Source organism: Lissotriton helveticus, chromosome 12, assembly GCF_964261635.1.
Source record: "Lissotriton helveticus chromosome 12, aLisHel1.1, whole genome shotgun sequence".
NCBI lineage: Eukaryota > Metazoa > Chordata > Amphibia > Caudata > Salamandridae > Lissotriton > Lissotriton helveticus.
In genome coordinates this window covers 850,363,017-850,386,138 of record NC_136073.1, presented here as the reverse complement: position 1 = coordinate 850,386,138, position 23,122 = coordinate 850,363,017, and the positions used below count along the sequence as shown (strand labels likewise).

Genomic DNA, 23,122 nt, shown 5'->3' with positions numbered 1-23,122 from the left:
GATGGGTCCAGGATGTTGTTGTCTTCGAGGTAGCGGGTCAGCTGTCTGTTGACTATCTTCTCCGTTACTTTCACCGGGAAAGCGAGCAGGGAGATGGGCCAGAAGTTCTTGAGGTCGTTGGGGTCTGCCTTGGGTTTCTTCAGTAGGGCGTTGATCTCGGCGTGCTTCCAGCTCTCTGGGAAGGTTGCCGCCTCGAGGGAGATGTGGATTGTTTTCCGGAGATGGGGTGCAATGGCGGTGCTCGCTTTGTTGAAAACGTAGTGAGGGCATGGGTCGGTTGGGGATCTGGAGTTGATGGAGTTCATGGTCTTGATGGTGTCTTCGTCGCTGACGTTGGACCAGGCGGTCAGGCGACTGGTGCGGGTGGTGGTCGCAGGGGTGGTGGTCTCAGCGGTGGGTGTGGGGGTGGTGGTGTTGAAGCTGTCGTGGATGTCGATGATCTTGCGGTGAAAGAAGGTCGCAAGTGAGTTGCACAGGTCTTGTGATGGTGGAATGTCGCTGGGGTTGGAGAGTTCCTTCACGATGTTGAAGAGTTCTTTGCTGTTGTGTGCGTTGCTGTCTAGGCGGTCCTTGAAGGCGGTCCTCTTAGCGGTCCTGATGAGTTGGTGGTGTCTGCGGGTGGCGTTCTTGTGGGTTGTGCGGCTGTCTGGTGTTTGGTCGCGGAGCCAGCTCTTCTCCAGCTTCCGACAGGTGCGCTTGGAGGTCCGGAGGTCTTCGGTGAACCATGCGGCTTTCTTGTTCGTGAGGTTGGTGGTGGTGGTCTTGAGTGGGGCGAGGGTGTCGGCCCAGTCATTGATCCACTTTTTGAGGCTGGTGGCTGTGGGGTCGGAGGGGTCGGCGGGTGGTGCCAGGGCGAGGGTGGTGGTCAGTTGGTCCTTGGTGAGCTTGCCCCAGCAGCGGCGTGGCATCTGTTGGTGCGGTGGTGTGTTGTGGGTTTCCTGAAGGTGCAGTGGACGCATCTGTGGTCTGTCCAGTGGGGTTCGGTGGTGTGGTTGAAGGAGATGTGGGGACTTGCGGAGAAGATTGGGTCCAGTGTGGGTCCGGCGGCGTGGGTGGGTGTCGTCACAAGCTGTTTGAGTCCGAGGTTGGCGATCAGGGCGGTGGAGTTGGCGTCGTTGTTGTTCTCGAGGTGAAAGTTCAGGTCCCCCAGGAGGATGTAGTCTGTGGAGGCAAGGGCGTGGGTGTTGCGAGATCGGCAATGGTGTCGGTGAACTGTGGTCGGGGTCCGGGTGGCCTGTAGACGAGTGTTCCTCTTAGGGTGGTGTTGGGGTCGGTGTGGATCTGGAAGTGCATGTGCTCGGCGGTGGTGAGGGTGTCGTCGGTGTTGGTTGAGATTTTGAGGGTGTCCTTGTGGATGATGGCGATTCCACCTCCCACTCCGTTGGTGCGGTCTCTGCGGGACAGTGCTTAATTTGAGCAGGTGCTTTCAGGTGCTCAGCACCTGCACTTCTTTCACAGGGCCGGGGCTACAATTTCTGAACCTGCAAGTGGTGGTCTCAATATTAATTGTTCAATTCAAAATAAAAAGAATAACATACATTGCATGGTGACTTGCTGGTAAATGTTCATAGGCAGGGCGGCATATGCCTGTCCAGGCAGGCATGATTGTGTATCACCACATTTGTGATGATGTCATCATGCTGATCACAAATCCAAAAAGTCATCGACAAACTATGGCTTGCATTCTATTCCCCTAGTCTGCTTCACCCTGCCACTGCCTGAGCCTTAACCTCCCATTGGATAATTGTAGCTGGGAGCTGGCTCATGACGGAGTTGAGGCAAGGAAGCTGCAAGAGCCATTTGGAACTTGGGAGTGAGGGCTCTTGAGGAAGAATAAATGAAAGTAAGTGTGGACTTTCCACTTGTTGTGTAGCCAAAGTATCATATCAGGCAGCCCTGCATTGCTGCTATCCTCAATGTGCTCGATGCGGCTGGGGCCCGACATAACTTTTGTGCGCCATGGCGTCACCAGTAGAATCTGTGTGCTGCACCCCAGCATGGTAATTGCTGAGAGTGAGTGAGTCCAGTAGGCACCACAGCTATACTTACCGGCATTGGCAGCATTACTGCTGGGGACAATGCCTGGGCTGTAGCAGGCAGGATCACAGCAAGATGAGCAGTGGATGACGATGCCATCGTCATCCCTGGACCTACTAATTACAGGCAGCACTAGCAGTGACATGACCTGCTGTGCTCAAGCAGCCACCTGTTCCACAATAAACCCAGTCATACCACACTGATTAATATATGCAAAAAAACATGTTCATTTGGTGTACATTTGTTTTTCAACTCGGAGTAGGTAAGAAAGTAAAACACGTCATCTTCCGCTTCTTTAGGAATGACAACAGGAAAACGCAGAGTTCAAAACAGAAGGGACATGTACAGGCTGAAGACAGGGGTCACAGGCAGCAGCAGTGTTAGAGATGAGAAATAGCAAGAGTACAAAGGAGAAGAAAAAACAAGAGAGGAGAGAGATAAAACGGAGCAAAGTAGAAGAAAAGGAGGAGAGCAAATCAGATACAAAGAGAAAGCAGCCATGATGTGAAGAAGAGAGTATTAAGAAGAGAAAATATAGAATGAAAGAAAGTGGAGGACAGGACAGGGGAAAAAAAGCAGACAAATGATAAAATGGAGACACAGCTAATCACTGCTAGAGAGTGATAGTAAAGAGCCAAGATCGAGGGAAGAGCAGAGCATGGATAAAATGGAAGAGAAAAAAGGGCCAGGGTAAAATGAATAGAGGGAAAATCAGAAATACAGGGTGTGACAAAGGTGATAGAAAACAATTAGAGAGGTGAGATGATAGACTCTTAGAGCAAAGACTTAGGGGACAGACAACAGATCAAGGTTAGAAGATAGAGACTGGGGCAGTGAGAGTGTTGAAAGTGGGGCTCACCGGAGGAAGACGTGAGCGGTGGCCTCCTTGGCAAAATTGTCAGCACCTGCACTTCTTTTTTTACAAATTAAGCACTGCTGCGGGAGATCTTGTAGCCTTCCGGGATGGCTATGGCGATGTCTGGTGCCGAGGTGGTGTTCAGCCAGGTCTCAATCAGGAAGGCGGCGTCGGGGGTGGTTGAGTCTAGGAGGTCCCAGAGTTCGACGGCGTGTTTGCGAGCGGAGCGGGTGTTGAGGAGGATGGATCGGAGGTGGTTGGGCTCTCTGGTTGGAGGTTTGGCGGGCCGGATGCTGGTGAAGCTGCAGTTTTGGCAGGTGAAGGGTCCTTTGGTGCGCCTTGGGGAGGCTTGGTAGCAGGTGGGATCTCATCCGGGTTGAGTGCGTGGAGGGTGCCGGAGTTGTAGTGCAGTCTGGTAGTGTGGCGGCCTCGGGGTCCAGGGGTTCTGGCGCAGGGCGCGGTCCAGGCGCGGACGGGCACGGACGGGCGCAGACTGGCTTGCCTTTGGCGCACCTTTGGCGCGCGTGTCCGCTGCGCTTCCGCACGGCGTCCTCTATATAAGGTGAAGTGGGAGGGAGGAGCAGCTGGGAGCACGTAGGGATGCCCGGCTTTAAGTCTTGTGGGTCGTGCCACCGTAATATGTCAGTGGCGGACCCCCATGATGTCTGCCTCTACTGCCTGAAGCAGGACCATGACTCCCGGGATTGTCAGGACTGCCGTGCCATGGCCCTGAAGGTATTATGGGAGCGGCGCCGAAAGTTGCTGGAGGTCTGGTACTCCTCTCACCGCTGCTCCGGGTCTAGGGGCCGTTCGCGGGACCAGAGCCGTCGCTCCTCGGACTCTAAGTCTTCACCTTCAGATTCCGGTAAGCGACGCCATAAGAAGAAGTCGAAGAAGCGCGTTCGCTTTCCGACATCTCCCTGTCGCTCCCCGGAGGCAGACGTGGGGACAGGGGCTCTGCCCCTGAGGCTCCTCCAGAGCCTGGGTGTCCCGTGGCCTACCAGCTATTCCCGGGTCCGTCAGTGACTCCCGAACAGGTGCAAGAGTTTCTTGCTGCCATGGACCGCCTGTTTAGGCCTCGGGCTCCTGCCGGCGCACCTGCGGGCCCCGCGGTCCCGTGTCCAGATCCTTTTAGCCGGGCGGCACCGCCTCTGGCGCCAGCCCCGGAGCCACTGGATCCAGCGCCCTCGGCTCTGGCCCCGGCGCCACTAGGTGCAGCACCGCTGGCTCCGGCCCCGGCGCTGCCCTTGGCTCTGGCCCCAGCGCCGCACTGGGTGCTGTTTATCCCGCCCCTGCCCCGGTTCTCGGATCATTAAGTTCCGACCTGGGATCCGCATTGGGATGCGGCTCCAGTTTGGCCCCAGCCGGCGCCGCTCCTGGTGCCGCTCCTGGCTCCGAGGACCCCCCTTGCGCGGCAGTGTGACTCCGAGCAGGATTGGGTGGATGACCTTCAAGATGCGGGTGAACTTGATGTGTCTTCTGACCCGGGGTTTGCCTCACCTCCGTCTACTAAAGAGGAAGGCGCTTCCTATACTATGGTGCTGCGTCGAGCCGCGGAGGCCATCCATCTCGACCTCCCTATGGTGGCCCTTAAGACCAACCTCCTTATGGAGGTGCTCCAGACGGCGTCTACGTCGTTGGAGCCATTGCTCCCTTTCAATGAGGCCCTTACCAAAGTCCTCTTGGGTACTTGGTTGCAGCCGGCCTCGGGGGCACCGGTGGTTAAGAACTTCGCTAGGCGCCATCTCCCCGTGCCTGGTGATCCCGCCTTCTTGACCACTCACCCCACGCCTGAGAGCCTGGTCATTCAGGCCTCGACATCGCAGAGTGCCTTTCCCTCGGTTCCGCTGGATAAGGACTCTAAGAGGCTGGACCAATATGGCAAGAGGTTGTTCTCCTCAGCCAGTTTGGGGTTGAGGTCGGTTAAAACCGCCTGCTTATTGGGCTGCTACTCCCACGCAGTGTGAGATTCGGTGGCAGAGGTTCTGCCTCAGTGCTCTGAGGATGTCCAGGCTGTCCTTTCCCAAGCGACTGCGGAGGGCAAGGATGCGGCGAAGTTTGCCATCAGGTGTGGTCTGGACACCGCTGATTTGTTGGGCAGGGCGATTTCCACGATGGTGGCGTTGCGGTGCCACGCCTGGTTGCGTTCCACTGGGTTCTCGCCCGATGTCCAGAGCTCGCTGGATATGCTCTTCAATGGCTCCCGCCTCTTTGGTAGTAAGGATGACAATGCCCTGTAGTGCTTTAAAGACTCTCGTGCCACGGCCAAGTCTTAGGGTCTTTCCTCAAAAAACCCTGCCACGCCGGGGTTTCGTTCCTTTCGTGGCCAGGGCAGGGGTACCCAGGCACACTCTTCCAGCAAGCCTGTGCAGAACTAGCCACAGCGAGGCCGCGGACATGGGTTCCACAGGGGCGGGTCTGGTAACCGGCGTGTGGGTCAGTCCACTTCCACCCCCGCTGCTTCCGTCTCAAAACCTTCCTAATCCGAGCTTCAGGGGGCACCCCACGCTAGTGGGTGGCAGGGTTCGCCTCCACCTCCACCAGTGGCGCGAGATCACATCGGACAAGTAGGTGCTGCAGATAATCTGCCAAGGTTACTTGCTCCCCTTTCTGTCCTCTCCTGCAGCCATGCCACCTCGGTACCACCATATGTCGGGGATCATTTTGCTCTTCTCCGTCAGGAAGTCTCGTTCTTCCTGGCCAAGGGGGCCCTCGAGTACGTTCCTGATCAGGAAGTAGGGAGTGGTTGTTATTCCCACTACTTTTAGGTCCCCAAGAAGGAAAAGGGGGGCTTGCGCCCCATCTTGGACCTCAGGGGCGCCAATCACTTTCTCCGGAAGGAGAAATTCAAGATGCTAACTCTGGCTCAGGTCCTGACTGCCCTGGACCCTGGGGACTTGATGGTAGCGTTGGACTTGCAGGACGCTTATTTTCACTTCCCTGTCCTGCCGGCCCACGGGTGTTACCTGTGGTTCATGGTAGGCCAGGAGCATTTTCAGTTTGCCGTGCTCCCCTCCGGCCTTACCAGCACCCCTCGGGTGTTCACGAAAGTGATGGCAGTGGTTGCAGCTCATCTGTGCAGGTCCGGGGAGTCAGTCTTCCCCCTACCTCGACGACTGGCTGTTGAAGGCGGGCTCGCCCAGGCAGTCATCTCCCACCTCCAGACTACGGCCAACCTCCTGCATCAGCTGGGGTTCTCCATTAATGTGCTGAAGCTGCACCTGAGCCTCTCTCAGAAGCTCTCTTTCATCGGAGCGGTTCTGGATTCGATGCAGTTTTGGGTTTATCCTCCCGAGCAACGAGTCCGGGATATTCAGGCTATGAAACCGATCTTTCAGCCTCTATCCCCGGTTTCGGTCAGGATGACCCTCCGGCTGCTGGGCCTGATGGTCTTCTGCATCCTGCTGGTGACACATGCCAGATGGCATATGCGGGCTCTGCAGTGGGACCTGAAGTTCCAGTGGGCGCAGCATCAGGGCAACCTGTCCGATCACGTCCAGATCTCAGAGGGCGCTGCACGACAATTGCAGTGGTGGCTCACAAACCGCGATTGGGTCAGTGGCAGATCCCTCTCCCTTCCCCAACCAGAGCACACAGTGGTGACGGATGCTTCCCTCCTGGGATAGGGAGGCCACAGGGGAGAGGCGGAGATCAGAGGCCTCTGGTCTCCAGCGGATTCTCGGCTCCATATTAACCTCCTGGAGCTGCGGTTGATCTGGCTTGCACTGAAGGCATTCCTTCCCTCTCTCCGGGGAAGTGTAGTGCAGGTGTTCACGGACAACACCACCGCCATGTGGTATTGCAACAAACAGGGCGGGTGGGGTCTTGGACCCTATGTCAGAAGGCTCTGCGCCTCTGGCCATGGCTGGAACATCAAGGCATTACCTTGGTGGTTCAACACTTGGCAGGTTTTCTGAATGCCAGGGCGGACGAACTCAGCCACCGGTGCATGGTGGATTACGAATGGCGTCTGAACTCGGATGTGGTCTCTTTCTGCAGTGGGGAGAGCCTTAGTTAGATCTATTAGCCACCGAAGAGAACGCGCAATGTCATCAGTTTTGCGTGTAGGATTTTCCAGGGCGGCGCTCGTTCAGAGACGCTTTTCGCCGCAAGTGGAGCTGCTGTCTATTGTATGTCTTTCCGCCTATATCACTTCTGCCCAGAGTGCTGAAGAAAATCAGGCGCGACCGGGCCCAAGTCATTCTTGTGGCTCTGGACTGGGCTCGAGGAATTTGGTATCCCAAGCTACTCAGTATGAGCATCGATCCCCCGATCCGTCTGCTTCTTCGGGAGGATCTTCTGTTGCAGCAGCAGGGGACGGTCCTCCACCCGAACCTGTCCAGCCTCCACGTCCATGCATGGAGATTGAGCGGAGACAGTTGACACCTTTCGATCTTCCTTCCTAAGTCAGTTATGTCATTCTGGCAGCCAGGCGTCCCTCCACTAAAACAGTATGCGCCTGCTGATGGAACAGATTTGTGGCATGGTGCACAGCAAAAGCTGTAGACCCTCTTTCGGCTCCTCTTTCTGAGGTTCTTCTGTTTCTTCTGTCTTTGGCCCAGCAGGGCTCTGCTCTGGACAAAATCAAAGGTTATCTTTCTGCTGTTTCCGCCTTCCTGAGGCTTCCTGATCAGCCATCTCTTTTCGAATCCCCAGTTGTTAACCGTTTCCTAAAAGGCATTACACACGTTTCCTCCAGTGCCTTTCATAATGCCTCAGTGGGACTTGAATCTTGTCTTGACTTTTCTGATGTGTGCTCCCTTTGAGCCTCTTTATAACTGTCCTTTGCGTCTTCTTACTCTGAAGACTGCTTTCCTGGTTGCAATCACCTCTGCCAGAAGAGTGAGTGAGCTCCAGGCTCTTTCTTTCAAACCTCCTTTCCTTTCTGTTCATCTGGACAAGGTGGTATTAAGGACCCGTCATTCTTTCTTGCCAAAGGTTGTTAAGCCCTTTCACATCGGGCAGACCATCACTTTGCCCACCTTCTTTCCGCCTCCGCATCCTTCCAGGGAAGAGGAGAGGCTCCACCGTCTGGACCCAAAACATGCGCTTGCTTTCTATCTGCAGCGTACACAACAATTCTGGGTGGATGATCAACTCTTTGTTGGTTACCTGGGTGCCAAGAAAGGTCGGGCTGTGCACAAATGGACCATTTCCCGGTGGGTCGTTCTGTGCTTCAATACATGTTACTCCTTGGCCAAGAAGGAGCCTCCTGTGGGGTTGTGTGCCCATTCGACCAGGGCGACTGCAGCCACTACTGCCTTGGGACGCGGCGTTCCCTTGCAGGACATTTGTCAGGCAGCTACGTGTGCCTCACTGCACACGTTTACAAAGCACTACTGACTTGACAGTCAGGTCTGGAGAGACGGCTTCTTTGGCTGTTCTGTGCTCCGTGGCTTTTTGGTGCAATCCTGTTCACAGACCCACCTCCGGGTTTGGTATTGCTGGGGTATCTATTCTAAGGTAAGGAATCTATTACCAACGTGTCTCTTTCAGATGCACAAGTTACTACTTGTGTAACGATATATCTGTAAGAGACATTAGTTAGTGATAGATTCCTTACCGCCCCACCCATCCTCCCTGTTCTGTGAACTGATTGCTAGGGTTAAGGTCATCCCCTTTTAGGGCCCTAGTTTTATGCACCGATGGTTGGTTTCTTGCATGGCTTTGCGTTTTGGCACAGAAAGTTATGTACAGACCTGACGTCAGCGCGCATGGGTGGCACCTAAGTACTCTCCGTGACATCATCTCGGCGCTCGCGACGCCAGTAACGGACGCAGAGCCGCACAATGCCACCTACCGGCGCGCAGGGGTACTGCTATGAAAAAAAAACTTTCCGGATCCAGTCTGACTCCTGGGGAATATTCTATGGTAAGTAATCTATCACTAACTAATGTCTCTTACAGATATATCGTTACACAAGTAGTAACTTGTGCTACTGTCCTACAAAAATATTGTTGCCGAAGTATTGAGAAGCAAAATATTATGAATCTAACACTATATAGATTTACTCTTCTTAACTTAAAATCCCAGTATCTTAAATATATATATGTTGTCACGGTGAAGTAGAGTAAACCAATGCTTATCAATAAATACTTACTTTCCCAATATTATGTCTATATATTGCTTACTATATTTTGTTTGAAAGATATATTGTCCACGACATTCTGGTAATACACCACTAAATGTACTAATATAATCTTAAATTGTTATATTATCCAACGTGACTTGAGAAGTTCTGTTGTTGACTCTCCCGTCCTCATCACCCATGGTTTTGTTCTTTGGTTCTTCCTCCTCTCGCAGAAGAGCTGGGCCCCGGGGACGCAGTGTATCGCCAAGAGTGACCACAGGAAGCCTAAAGCTAACGAGCTTGCTTTTCATAAAGGAGATCTTCTAACAATAGTGGCCGCTTGCGAAGTAAGTCTTTGAGCAGTTTGTACTCCATTTACTTGTTCTATTGTGACGGGACAGAGACCTCGTCTTTCTCTCTTCCTTGGCTGTATAGCCTGCCACTTTGTGTCCTCACTCTAATCGGGCATCTGGGTGTGATACTCCTCCTGCCTTCACGGGCCTCTCTCGTGTTATCATGAAGCACTTTCTCTCCATTGTACTTCTGGAATTGGACCTGATGATTTTCAGTCCACTGTGTCACCAGAGTGTGAACCTGACATATTTTCTGTCCACTTCACACGTGGAACATCAACCTAAGAGGATCCCAGTTGACCTTAAGTTTGACTTATGTATCCAACACACTTCCTCGTCACATTGTTGCTGCAGAAAACCTTCCAACCTTGCCCTGATGCATGGAAGGACGATCAGCCTAGCCATGTTTCCCACTTATCTATGAAATGTGGACAGGACAAACTTCATGTCGACCATGTTTCTGTCTGTCACACATACTGCCCATCCTTTATTGGAGCATGGACATGACATTTCCTTCCCACCTTGCTTTGGAGTGTGCACCAAAATCGCCTTTCCACCCTACTGTAGAGCATGGAGCATCAACCAAACATGTTCTGTACACCGTGGTCCGAAGAGAACATGGCACCTCATTTCCACCTGGCTCTGGTGCATGGAACATCAACCTAACCATCTTCCTGTCCAGCTAGCTCTGAAGCTTGCTCCAACAAACCTTTCCACCTTGCTCTGGTGCATGCAGTTGACCCAACATTTCCTGTCCACCTTACTCCACAAACCTCCTTTGCACCTTCTTCTGATGTATGCAGTGTCGACCTAATATACTTCCTGTACTCACCTGACACACCTATAGACCTCCTTGCTCTTGAATGTGGTCCTGACGCACTCCATGTGAACCTCGCTTTGGAGAGAGGACTTGAGGAGGTTCCTGCCCACCTTCCTCTTAGAGGGTGGAACAGTTAAGTTTATTATCTCAAAGGTTGGAAACCACAAAATGCTTCCGCAGGAGATGTTGAGGGACGAGGCACTTGTGTCTTTTTCCATGTCTTGCCTCAATACTACCACCTCTCTCGGTAAGTCTATCTTATCCCGCTTGGGTGGGCTGTGATTGACATCCCGCTCCCAGGCTGGATGGGGAGGACCATACGTATGCTTAATGTTTTGCATCTAAACTGGAAACTGAAATATTTGTTATTACTGAATCTCTCATTTTTACTTCAGGGTGGGTGCAGGCACACCCTCCTGCCCATGCCCAATCTTCTGTTTGTCTGATGTCCCAGGGACCTTATTCCACTTTAATTTGTTATTGCCTAGTTGCTTGTGTCATTCACCGAGATGGAGTCCTGACATAACTCCTAAATATATGCAATCTAAGTGCCTTGAAGTAACCCTATGGTGACACCGGTGCTGTATAACAACTAATCCTATTAAACTGCTGTTTCCTCTACAGAACAAAGGCTGGTACAAAGCGAGGCACAACTCCACCAGCGAGGAAGGCCTTATCTCGGCCTGTGCAGTGCGGCACCGTGAAGCCATCAATGTACACCACAAGCTCAGCCTCATGCCGTAAGCAACCCTCATTCACTGCCATCTTATATACACAGCAGCAAAGTGCTGGACACACTTGGGTACACCAATGGCTGCTCTAGTCACTTTACTTTTTTGGGTGCCCAATAGGTAGGTTTACTGTATTGATGAAAATCATTCACAATAGACCATCCATAAAATATAACTGTGCATGGATTAATGGATTATATTCATCAGTGATATCAACTAGTATCGAGTAATAAAAACAGGAGTAAATTTGTCAGATGCGGGATTCAAATAGCATCAACAGCTAAGAACATCAAGTGATAAAAGCCGCAGAAAAGGTGTTAAAATATATCAGATTCCTAAATCGGATAGCACTGGTTGATTCAAGCTAAGAAACCACCAAGACAGCACAGGCTTGTCTAAGAAAGTACACAATACTCCCTATAGGTCTATTCATTCATAATAATTACTATTAATGTTTGGGCTGAAGCAGAATAGTGCCTTTGTTGTCCTCAGACCAGATCTTTTTCTTAAATCACGTAAGCCTCAACAAATGCAATTAATATCTTCAATGGTGTATACGGAATCATGACGTAAGCTACACAAGCTGTCTTTGCTCTCAGATTCCCAACAAGAAGCTTCAAACTTTAAAACTGGAAGTTAAAAAAGTTTAAAGTGTAGAAATTCGTTTTTTAAGCCATATATGTATGTATTTTCAGTAAAGATTGAACATGGAAATAGGTCTACAACGTACAAAACAAGTTTTTGGGTATACCCACTCATGCACTATAGCTGTGTCGCAAGGGGCTAATATTCCACAGTCAGGCAATACCGTCCATCATCTTGTTTGTTTTGCTGTTCACTATATGTGGGAAGGGTATGCCCAGACGTGGGTCCCGTGCTCACTACGCCACTGGAGTCAAGCTATCCTGGCTGAAGACGGCTGATAGCCAGAAACCGGTCCTAGGATGCTTGATTCTGGTCCAGGGAAGACATGGCTTGGCAGTTCGGTCTGGACTGTTCCCATGAGGCACAGGGTCAAGACTGATTTGCATATGGCCATGTCTGAACTGGGGTGGCTTGGTGAGCAAAAAAAACGATGGATTAAACCCAGATCTGTGACTGGGGGTGAATGTTTTGCCATTGTGCAGCATTCCGTCCATCATCTTGTTTGTTTTGCAATACCGATTATGATTACTGAGTTTTGCAAGTCTATATATCTGGATATCACTCCCATCAGGCAGATCATAATTTGATAACATCCCCTGGCACGCAAGTCATATTACCTTATATCACCGGAGTTAGGTAGGTCCTTATACTTGGGTGTCACACCCCACTAAACAGGGCCTTCTATGTGGATGTTTGTCTTCAGTCAGGCTCACCCTTAGACCTTGCTATCACTCTGCAGTCAGACAGATTCATATACCTTAGGATGTCACTCTGTAGTTACGCAAATCCCAATACCTGGATCTCACTTCCTAGACCTTGATATCTCTCTCTAGTCAGGCAGATCCATATTCATGGATATATTGGATATATATACCTGGATATATCTCTGAAGTCAGGCAGATCCATATACCTGGATACATCTCTGTAGTCAGGCAGATCCATATACCTGGATATATCTCTGAAGGCAGGCAGATCCATATACCTGAATATATCAGAACTACCTGGATATATCAGATCCATATACCTGGATATATCTCTGAAGGCAGGCAGATCCATATACCTGAATATATCAGATCTACCTGGATATATCAGATCCATATACCTGGATATGTCTCTGAAGTCAGGCAGATCTATATACCTGGATATGTCTCTGAAGTCAGGCAGATCCCTATACCTGGATATATCAGAACTACCTGGATATATCAGATCCATATACCTGGATAGATCTCTGAAGGCAGGCAGATCCATATACCTGAATATATCAGATCTACCTGGATATATCAGATCCATATACCTGGATATGTCTCTGAAGTCAGGCAGATCTATATACCTGGATATGTCTCTGAAGTCAGGCAGATCCCTATACCTGGATATGTCTCTGAAGTCAGGCAGATCCCTATACCTGGATATGTCTCTGAAGTCAGGCAGATCCATATACCTGGATATGTCTCTGAAGCAGGCAGATCCCTATACCTGGATATGTCTTTGAATTTAGACAGCTCTATATACCTGGATATGTCTCTGAAGTCAGGTAGATCCCTATACATGGATATGTCTCTGAAGTCAGGCAGATCCCTATACCTGGATATGTCTTTGAATTTAGACAGCTCTATATACCTGGATATGTCTCTGAAGTCAGGTAGATCCCTATACATGGATATGTCTCTGAAGTCAGGCAGATCCCTATACCTGGATATGTCTCTGAAGCCAGTCAGATCCATATACCTGGATATATCAGATCTTTATACCTGGATATATCTGTGAAGCTAGGCAGATCCATTTACCTGGATAGATCAGATCTACCAGCATATATCAGATCCATTTCTCTGAAGTCAGTCAGATCCCTATACCTGTATATCACTTCCCAGACCTGGGTGTCTCTCTCCAATCAACTGGTTCTTTCTACTCGGTTAGCACTCTCCAGTCATGCTGCTGTTATACCTAGATACCATTCCCCATTAGTCAGGTTTTTAATCATGGATATCACTCCTAGTAAATCATTTTCCTATACCAGCATGAGGCTCTTAGGTCATGCAAGCCCTTGCATCCTTCATCACTTCTTAGTCAGCTGTAAAATGTGTTGACGGGTCCTTTGATAACAAGTATGGAATCCGTATTTTTAACAACAGAGGCGCCTCCATTGAGGAAAAGGACTAAGCCGTTCCCTCATCAAGAGGGGGGGGAGGACCGAGGGTGAATTTCTGCTTATTGAAGAGGGCTCAGGTGAGGCTTGAGAGTATCTTATAGAGTGTACTCAAATCCAATCCAATCAATTAATATACCAACTAAAACCAAGGGACTAAAGGCGCTGTAGATACCTGATCCAGTCTAACCATTAGGGAATAGATACATTATTAGCATTTAAAGACTTTTAAACCCCTATTTTAACTCGCCTCATCGTCTTCTATTCAATGTGCTTCTTTCTTCTCTGCCCTGCAGCTGGTTTCATGGGAAGATTTCCGGGAAAGAGGCAGTGGGGCTGCTTAAGCCGCCTGAAGACGGGCTCTTCCTGGTGCGCGAGTCCATACGCCACCCTGGGGACTACGTCCTGTGCGTGAGCTTCCAACACGACGTCATCCACTACCGCGTCATCTACCAGGACAATATGCTGAGCATTGAGGACGACACCTACTTCCACAACCTGATGGACATGATCGAGGTAAGAGGTCCGGCTGGGCCAGCCGTAGCTCCAAGGTGGTAGAAAACAAGGAGTTTGGTGGCCACCAAAATGTTGAGATGCATAATACAGCATCTCCACGATGGAGCTTTCTCGGGCAGATATCTACTATGGTCGTATCAGATAACCTTGCACTGAAAATAGATACTGTAAAGAATAAAGGTGATTAATTTTTTTTAATGTGAGTCTTTTAAACTTTAACAGGGCATTCAGATTACTTAGAGGGAATATTTTTTACAATCTGTGATGCTTTCACAACATAAGTGAGAGTTGAGGTCTTTGCACAACGAGCCCTATTTAGCAAATTCCTTGGGAGAACTAGACTTATCCTGGGCAAGGTTCCATGCATCTGACATCCACACATCTTTTAGGAAAGTACTTATGAGAATAAATTAGGAGTAGCTGTGAAATTGTGTGGTACCTGTGGTCTATCCTTTGGTACACTTTGCATTGCCCATGTTTGTCACACCTCATCTCAAGGGGTAACGAAGGCAGTGGCAGGAGCAGAAAATGAACTGGGATTTATAAGCACTCTTCACATTCTGTAGTTCCATTGTTCTCCTAAACTAGCTCTTCAGTGGCAAGTAGGAGATGGTCTTTGCATACCAGCGTTTCATAAGTACATATCATTTGATAAGAATCCGCTTCGGAAATGCTTGGAAAATAGACTTTAAAGTTAATTTAGATATCTATACTGCAATCTTCTTAGATTTCGACATGGTCTGCCTGGCAATTATTCTGAACATGTTACCCATGTCAAGGAAGTGATATGTTGAATAACGAGACCATCTGGCTCCTGTATTCCCGGTACACCACTTGGCTCCTTTATTACAGGTAGACCATCAGGCTCCTTTATTACAGGTAGACCATCTGGCTCCTTTATTACAGGTAGACCATCTGGCTCCTTTATTACAGGTAGACCATCAGGCTCCTTTATTACAGGTAGACCATCTGGCTCCTTTATTACAGGTTGACCATCGGGTCCTTTTTTACCGGTAGACCATTTGGCTTCTTTATTACAGGTAGGCCACCTGGCTCCTTTATTACAGGTAGACCACCTGGCTCCTTTATTACAGGTAGGCCACCTGGCTCATTTATTACATGTAGACCACCTGGCTCCTTTATTACAGGTAGGCCATTTGGCTTCTTTATTACAGGTAGGCCACCTGGCTCCTTTATTACAGGTAGACCACCTGGCTCCTTTATTACAGGTAGGCCACCTGGCTCATTTATTACATGTAGACCACCTGGCTCCTTTATTACAGGTAGACCACCTGGCTCCTTTATTACAGGTAGACCACCTGGCTCCTTTATTACAGGTAGACCACCTGGCTCCTTTATTACAGGTAGACCATTTGGCTTCTTTATTACAGGTAGGCCACCTGGCTCCTTTATACAGGTAGACCACCTGGCTCCTTTATTACAGGCAGGCCACCTGCCTCCTTTATTACAGGTAGGCCACCTGGCTCCTTTATTACAGGTAGACCACTTGGCTCCTTTATTACAGGTAGACCACTTGGCTCCTTTATTACAGGTAGACCACTTGGCTCCTTTATTACAGGTAGACCACTTGGCTCCTTTATTACAGGTAGATCACTTGGCTCTTTTATTACAGGTAGACCATCTGGCTCCTTTATTTCTGACCTTTATTCTGCCTTTTCCTGCTCGCTCCTGCCGTCTATTTTGCCTCTATCTGCTCGTATCCGACCAATATTTTGCCTCTTTCTGCTGGTTTCTGACACTTATTTTGTCTCTTTCTGCTCATTTCTGACCTTTATTCTAACATCGCATCCACAGGGCCCAGATACCCCTAGGGGCGACAGTGCAGCGCTGTACAAATGCGGATTGATTGATTGTAGATCTGCACCCCCTCAAACCTGGTAGCCTCCACACTGGTCAGCTCTGTCAGTCTATAAACCCACTCAGAATGATATGATCCAGCATACATCTCTCTGTCTTCATCATGAAGCATTCCACCAATCTAATATTGCATTTTTGACTAGTAAATTTTACAGCCATTAGTCAATTCACCATCTTAGACCACATTCAAGTGATAAACTGAAAAAATCAGCTTTCAGAAAGATCAGTTTTGGAATTGCAGCTGTCAGACTCCAGGCTTCCACTCACTGAAATACTAATTTATGTTTAGGGAATTCATGATATCACTTGAAGTTCTGAAAAGTGCAGCTACTGTGTAATTAATTCTGAGATCTGCTCATAAAACTCCATCGCCACTCTTCCTGCACCAGCGACAACCCTGGACAGTGGCGCGCTTTAGAAATAAAGTCTGCATAACCTAAAACTCTCCGCGAAGGTCTCCCTCTATGTAATGAGTACTGATACAAAGAATATTCACACCCCAAGTAAATATCCCTTTGTTGTCTCTTCATACTTATACCTCCTGCTGCCCACCTTTCTTCAACCCATTCATCCCTCAAAGCCGACCCATGTCGAAATGGGCCTAGAACACGAGAGACACACCAGTTACTCTCCGGACGCGCGTGCGCACACACACACATACACACACACACAACACACAAATACATACACAGGATAAACACTAATATGCCCATTTATGCCCCAATACACTTACCTGCCAAACTCACACACAAGTAGACACACACACATGATGCAAAGGCACACTAGCACCTACTTCACACACCAAACATGTGCACTTGAACCCCAGGGTCTTGGGAAACTCTGCAGGAAAGTCACAAGGCATGAGGTGTGTCTGCCTCTGATCTTTGCCTGTGTGCAACTGAGGGTAACAGGATGTGTCACACTATGTACATCTCCACATACTCACAGAAAACATTATGATAGATCTGCATAATTTGGTTAGCAGGGCATGACCAAAAACTCAGATGTGAAGCTACTAATGAAACATTTTCAGCCCCTCCCCAAGTAGGCAGATGGGAAATGCAGGGAGCGTGTGTTGTATTCCTTTCCTCGAACTCTTCGGGGAGATGTTTGTGTAGGAACAAAAGTTGGTATATATGTTTTGGAGCCCATGTTTTTTGCAAAGCATTGTTTTTACAGTCTGTAGTTCCAATTGCTGTTTGAGTGAATCGAGCTAGCCCACAGCAGAGAGAGGGGGAGAAACAAAAAGCACAGAAGCAGATGAGCGAGGGATCAGAACAAGCAAGAAACACACCTGACCTAGAGACTGCAAAAGACAGTACTGACCTAAAAACAGCCGAAACAGGCCTGACCACAGAGGTATCCGGGACAGACTTGACCTTCAGAAGATTGAAGGTGAAAGTGAAAAAAGAAAATGACCCAGATAAGGTGCCAGACTTAGAACATTTCCCGTGCAGCTGTGAGTTCAGGAAGTGCCCTCTGCTCAAACAAGCCCGTGGTAGTGTTGGGTGGGTTTGCGACCGCGAATGGGGTGCTCACGTGGGTAGCATACAGTTACCTGCAGCAGGCCCAACACTGAAGCAACCGTTCACTCCTGCTCAGCGGAGGAGGGGTGGTGGGAAGGTAAGGGTGTGGGTGGTGGAAATAATCTTTGTGGTGAACCAACTCCCACCTTAGAAGTGAGCACCTGCTCCTTTCTCTTCCCGGAGATGGAGTGCACTTAATCTCTCAGCACCACGCACTGCCAGGGGTGCACGCGACCATCTCAAGAGGTGGAAATTAGGTCTGCACTGACAGACCCGCTCTAACACATCAGCAGATGAGTTTAGAATGTTTTCACTAAGCTGTCAACAGCCCTTCTATCATATTCTATATGTGTGACCGCTCTTTTTCCTCATTGCTATGTTATGCGTGTAAACAGAGCCCAAGTTCCCATTAAGCGTTGTAGGTTCCCCATTAACCGCTGTAGGTTCCCCATTAACCGCTGTAGGCTGTTACTCAGCGCCACTTTACATTATTGAAGAGAACAGTGATGAACGGATGTCAAGAGAGGTTGTCAAGTTAATACACAATTGCTGGGTTGCTCATTTCATACATCGGATACACTGTTTCCAAGTGGTCTCAATTTTGATAGAGACCTAAGCGCAGGTAAGAAAAGACCAATTCATCCAGAATCACATCAAGTGGAGAGAATGTCATGTAATACTCAGTCTTCTGGTCCTGTACCTAACGAGTGTCGTTATTCGCTTAGATTAGCTTGAGAAAGTGTTTTTTCTTGAAATGCGCATTGGCTGTGTTTGTTGGATGAATATTCAAGTAAACAATTCTATTGAAACGAAACCTATGGATTGCTGATGTTCTATAGATAAAGGATTTAATCAGTATACAATTGGATGTTAAGTGCTAATTTCCTCTTACAATATAAGCAAAGTTTAGATGAACCTCCTATTGAGGACATACAAAGCTTTGTAGGACACCAAGGCACTTGATCATCACCCCGGCCTCTTGGCACTCATTACAGAACCCTGCTCTACACAATGTTTAAAATGCAATTAACATGTTGTTAACCTCCAATCTCCTGCCCAATCAGAGCAGCTTGTCACTGGATCAAGCTTATTAGTAAAGGCAGCTGCTTGTGGTGTGGATGTGACTGTCAGATGTTTCCCTAACACTATAAACACAAACAGAAAACAAAAAAAAGATATCAAGGTAAAGAAAAACAAAGAAAACAAGCATGATCAAGTGGTACTTCTGGATTGAAAAATTGATTGCAGAACCAGAAAGCTTTGTTAACAGGTGTGTCATTATTCCTAAGGGAACATGTGTTTTACATCCCTGTTCTGTAATTGGTTCACAATACTGAAAAGAGCATATGCCTTCAACAGGGCCAGAGGTTGCTGGAGATGAGTGGTGATCTGGTCATAAAAATTGGGTAATCTCGATTTTCTTCCCAAGAATTTAAGGTCTTTTCTTACCAGCTTGTCTAGTCATATTCCCTTACCGCTTTGTTTTATGCAGCATTACACCCAGCATCAGGGGGCCATCTGCACAAAACTGATGAAGCCGAAAACTAAACAAGGAACAAGGTCTGCAGAGCAAGAGTTGGCAAAAGGTGAGAGAGGAGACCCAGTCATGAAATGGGGTGCCAAGTGAGACCGTTCTGCACCATGATCCTTGAGGTGTGTGAGCGATGGGTCAATGGGCAAAGAGTGATGTGTGCATAAGAGCCAACTGCCAGTCACCAGCACTTCCAATCATCTACCACTAAAGCCACCAACATTTCAAATAATCTTCTTACATATTCTCCAGTTATCCACCATCATTTACTGGCCTAACCCACTTTTGTCCACCAGCATCCCGTGCAACCTCCCACTATTTGCCAGAATCAGTCACAATCATCTTCTACATCATAATAAATAAATAAATAAAAATAAGAACATTTTTAAAAATTTGACAACACTTCATTGCCATTTACCACCCTCATACACCTCTCAAAACCAGAATCCCCTGCCGTCTACCACTGTCTGCCATTATCATGTCCATCCATGATTCAGCTTCTTTTTCAAGCCTCCACCACAATTTAAAACCCTCACAGACTTTTCAAAACCAGCATTCATTGCTGTCTCTCTCTATCTACTACCCTTATTTCCAACCATCTTCCATGATGGACCAAGAACCCCAACGTCCTTCATCATTACTACGACTCTAATCTTCTCTTTTTAATGTTTATTCTACAGCCGGCTGGTTGTTGACCATCGAGCAGGTTACGATGCAAGACCGCATTGGAGAAGGAGAGTTTGGAGGTATGTACATATTGATGCATTGTGTGCATTTAAAGACCGCTCTCCTAGTTTACTCATTCCACTGTCCTGGTGGGGCAGAGGGTCTGGTCTCAGCTGAGTGTTGTTAAAGAGTGTGTGTGAGCCCCTCAGTACGGCAGTAGAAGCTGAGAAATCTCAAGCTTTACATCAAAGCTCATGGAGTAACACCAGTCTCAAGTTCCTGTACCACACACTGTCAGGGGATTGCTGGTGTATAACAATAAGGGTATGAGACCTGGTTCCCTACCACCTTTACCTGGTTCTCTTTCCACCTAAACGTCTCTTTGACCATTGGAAGTGTCAAGTCTCCCTTACTCCATTGACTCACCATTGGTGCCTCAAGGAGGTGATCAGGTTCTGAGCTCTGGCTTTCAGTGGTGGGTGGCTGGGGGCCCAGCGAGTCCGGTACGGACACAGCCTGTGGATGTACAGACTTCAGTCTCAGAGCACGATTCAGCATATCTACGTCTCATTACTTCTTTACAGGTATGGATTCTTGATTCTGCAAACTTCGGCCTTTGCTGTTGAATCTACTCATAGCCTGCTAGGGGGTGCATGGCCTTGTGTCTGCAGGCACAGATTTGTTACCGTGCCATTCCTTCGGGAGACGAGGAGTTGCACAGCCCATGGTTGTTGGATTTCACAGGGCTCAGACACTACAAAGAGATCACTCTTCTCCAAAGACAACCCACGTTTATTCAGGTTGTCTCCTTCGAAATGCTGCCCTTGTACTGTAGCACTTATAGATACTGCTGGTCACTGCTAATAGACAGACCTTAACGAAGGCAGCTGAGTTTGGCCAATTTTAGTAAATCCAACTCTCATAGCATTGGTGCAGGCTACATACATTTACATTTAGTGCTTTTGAGTAGTCTGGGCTCAAAAAGGGCCCCACACTGGATAGCTGCTCTGTATCACAGGCAGAACTTGGAACTGTTTGGTGGCTCGTGTGGGGTCTGGCAACACGCGGGAGGCAAGACCTTACATTTGGATTTGGTAACTCAACATCAAGCCTACCTACAGAGAGGTTCTGATTCTTTCAAGAGAGTCGAAGAGCACCCGATGACTCTTGACTTAATAGGCTAAAGACGGCACACTCAAGGCAAGGGACTGTAGACATGCCGGTCCGAGATTGCAAAGTTATTTGGGGTAGAAACTTAACAGCCTCTCTTTTGGAAGTTGGCAGCGTCCCTGCTCTGACTTTGACGTTCCAATCAGTTTTTTTTTAAGACTGAGATCACAAACAATACGTAGGGCTCTTCTTTGCCTTTCTCCCTCCCAACCCTTGTTCCAAATATGGACATCAGTAGTCCCAAGGGGTGGCCTTGGTGAGAGTCCATGCACCTCGGATCCATGCACCTCGGAATCTAGGGTAGCCATCTGTTGGCTTTGCTCTCCTCCTCATGAATGTCCAGCCTGAAGTGGGCTGGCTAGCTTGGGAGGGGAATGGTGGCTCCAGGGATATGACACTTCTGTGGATTGTGGCCGCTGTTTTGGGCCCACGTTTAGGGACAAGCAAGGGGTCTCTCTCTATTGAAGGACAACATACATTTGTTGACACAGTAACATGCAAACACACCTAAGGTGAAGGTAATCTTGGCAATTAACTTTTTTGTGCAACACAGACGCCATGTTGGGAAATATTGACCCTTATCTGTTATTAGCCTCAAACCCAGCAGAAAAAGAAGCTATGGGAATATGCTTCTTATACAAAGCACTAAAGTTCAGTGGGAAAGCAGAGGACAAATGATTCATCAATGAAAACTCACCCTTTGCTTCCTGGCACCATTATCTGATCCCCAAACGGAGGGCTGGTGCAATGCGTAATCCATACTGCGCCAGTAATGTCGTCATGATGACTCGTCTCCAGTTGGTGGATGGTGCGGCCACTCTTGAATTGTGTAAAACTGTCCCGATTGCGTGTGCACATTTGCAACAAACGACTATAGAGTCAGCACATTTTGAGGAACTGCTGACGGATCACACCACGGCACAGGACACCATGAGTTTAGTCCTAGGACATCATTAGAGACCCTAATGCCTCCTGGGGTTGTGACCCTTTGTACACTTCTTTTGTAACAAATGACCTAGCAAGCCTTAAAACAATGATTGGTAAATAAAACATGGTTTCCTGCTGTCAAGGAATGACCTGGCAGCCGTGTTAACAGGCCGGGATTGCAATGGTTTGTACAGGGAAACATCATGACTACATACATGCTGTCTGGTTACCATGGAAACATACAGTTGCTCTGCCTATATGTGGTTGTGGCAGGAGAGTAGTACATGAAAGGCCCTGGGGTTCTGGAGGAGACCCCAGCTCATATTGACTCAGATGCACATTTGATGGCCCGGGTTCAAGATGACACAAGATGGACAGAGTGATGAAACTTTTCAACCACTCGCCCCAGTCAAGAGATCTGGGTTGAATCCATTTTTCTTTTGCTCACTATGCCACCCCAAGACGGTCACGTTCAGAAGCCAGGCTTTTGCAGTCAGCATTGGAGATGCTGAATTTGCCTTTCTCCCCACATTGAGGCAAACATTTTTTTCATGAAACTTTCAGACACAAAGTAGTAGCATTCCTTTAGATGGAAGTAGTTACATCTGTTTTTGAGATCATGTCATCTCTGATCTCCACGGCTACATATTTATCCCAGGGGCTAGAACATCAAATACCTTAACTTCTGCATAATTGCTGCAATCCATTAGCAAAGTAAGGAAAAGCATAACAGACACACACACATACACACGCCACCCCTCGTCGCTCAACAGTTGTTAAGGGTCATGAGGAATGGATGTTGCTCCCCAGTTGGCCCCCATGGACGCTTCCCTGGGTGTGCCTGTGCTTTGCTATTACAGACACTGGAAGCTGCACTGGCCTGAAGTGGCTGTGGTGAGACAAGGCAGGGTTTGTGATGTTCCTCTCTTCTTTCCCTTTCCACAGCTGTGTTCATGGGCGAGTACATGGGGCAGAAGGTAGCTGTGAAGAACATAAAGTGTGATGTCACCGCGCAGGCCTTCCTCGCAGAGACCGCCGTCATGACGTAAGTGGACCTAGAAGCGCGCCTGGCTGGTGCCATGTGTATCCCAATTTTTGTGCCAGAGGTGTGTGTGTGTGTGTCTACTATGTATGGATGTTACCTTGCTGTGGAAGTTGTGGTTGGTGCACGCGACTATGTGTGCGCCACTGTGGTTGTCGCAGTGGTGTGTATGAATGTGCTCTATGCTTGCTCTATGTAAACAGATGTTTTG

The 23,122-nt window shown here is 48.6% G+C and overlaps 1 protein-coding gene across 2 annotated transcripts in view; it reads left to right on the top strand.

Annotated features, from left to right (window-relative positions):
• MATK (megakaryocyte-associated tyrosine kinase) overlaps positions 1–23,122 on the top strand; it is a 108,717-nt gene that overhangs the window by 52,180 nt on the left and 33,415 nt on the right. For both annotated transcript variants that reach the window (XM_078668449.1, XM_078668450.1), the window contains exons 3-8: positions 9,197–9,310; positions 10,761–10,876; positions 13,952–14,171; positions 19,068–19,161; positions 19,787–19,852; positions 22,815–22,914. In XM_078668449.1, coding sequence (XP_078524575.1) covers positions 9,197–9,310; positions 10,761–10,876; positions 13,952–14,171; positions 19,068–19,161; positions 19,787–19,852; positions 22,815–22,914 — 710 coding nt within the window. The remainder of the gene's footprint in view (positions 1–9,196; positions 9,311–10,760; positions 10,877–13,951; positions 14,172–19,067; positions 19,162–19,786; positions 19,853–22,814; positions 22,915–23,122) is intronic.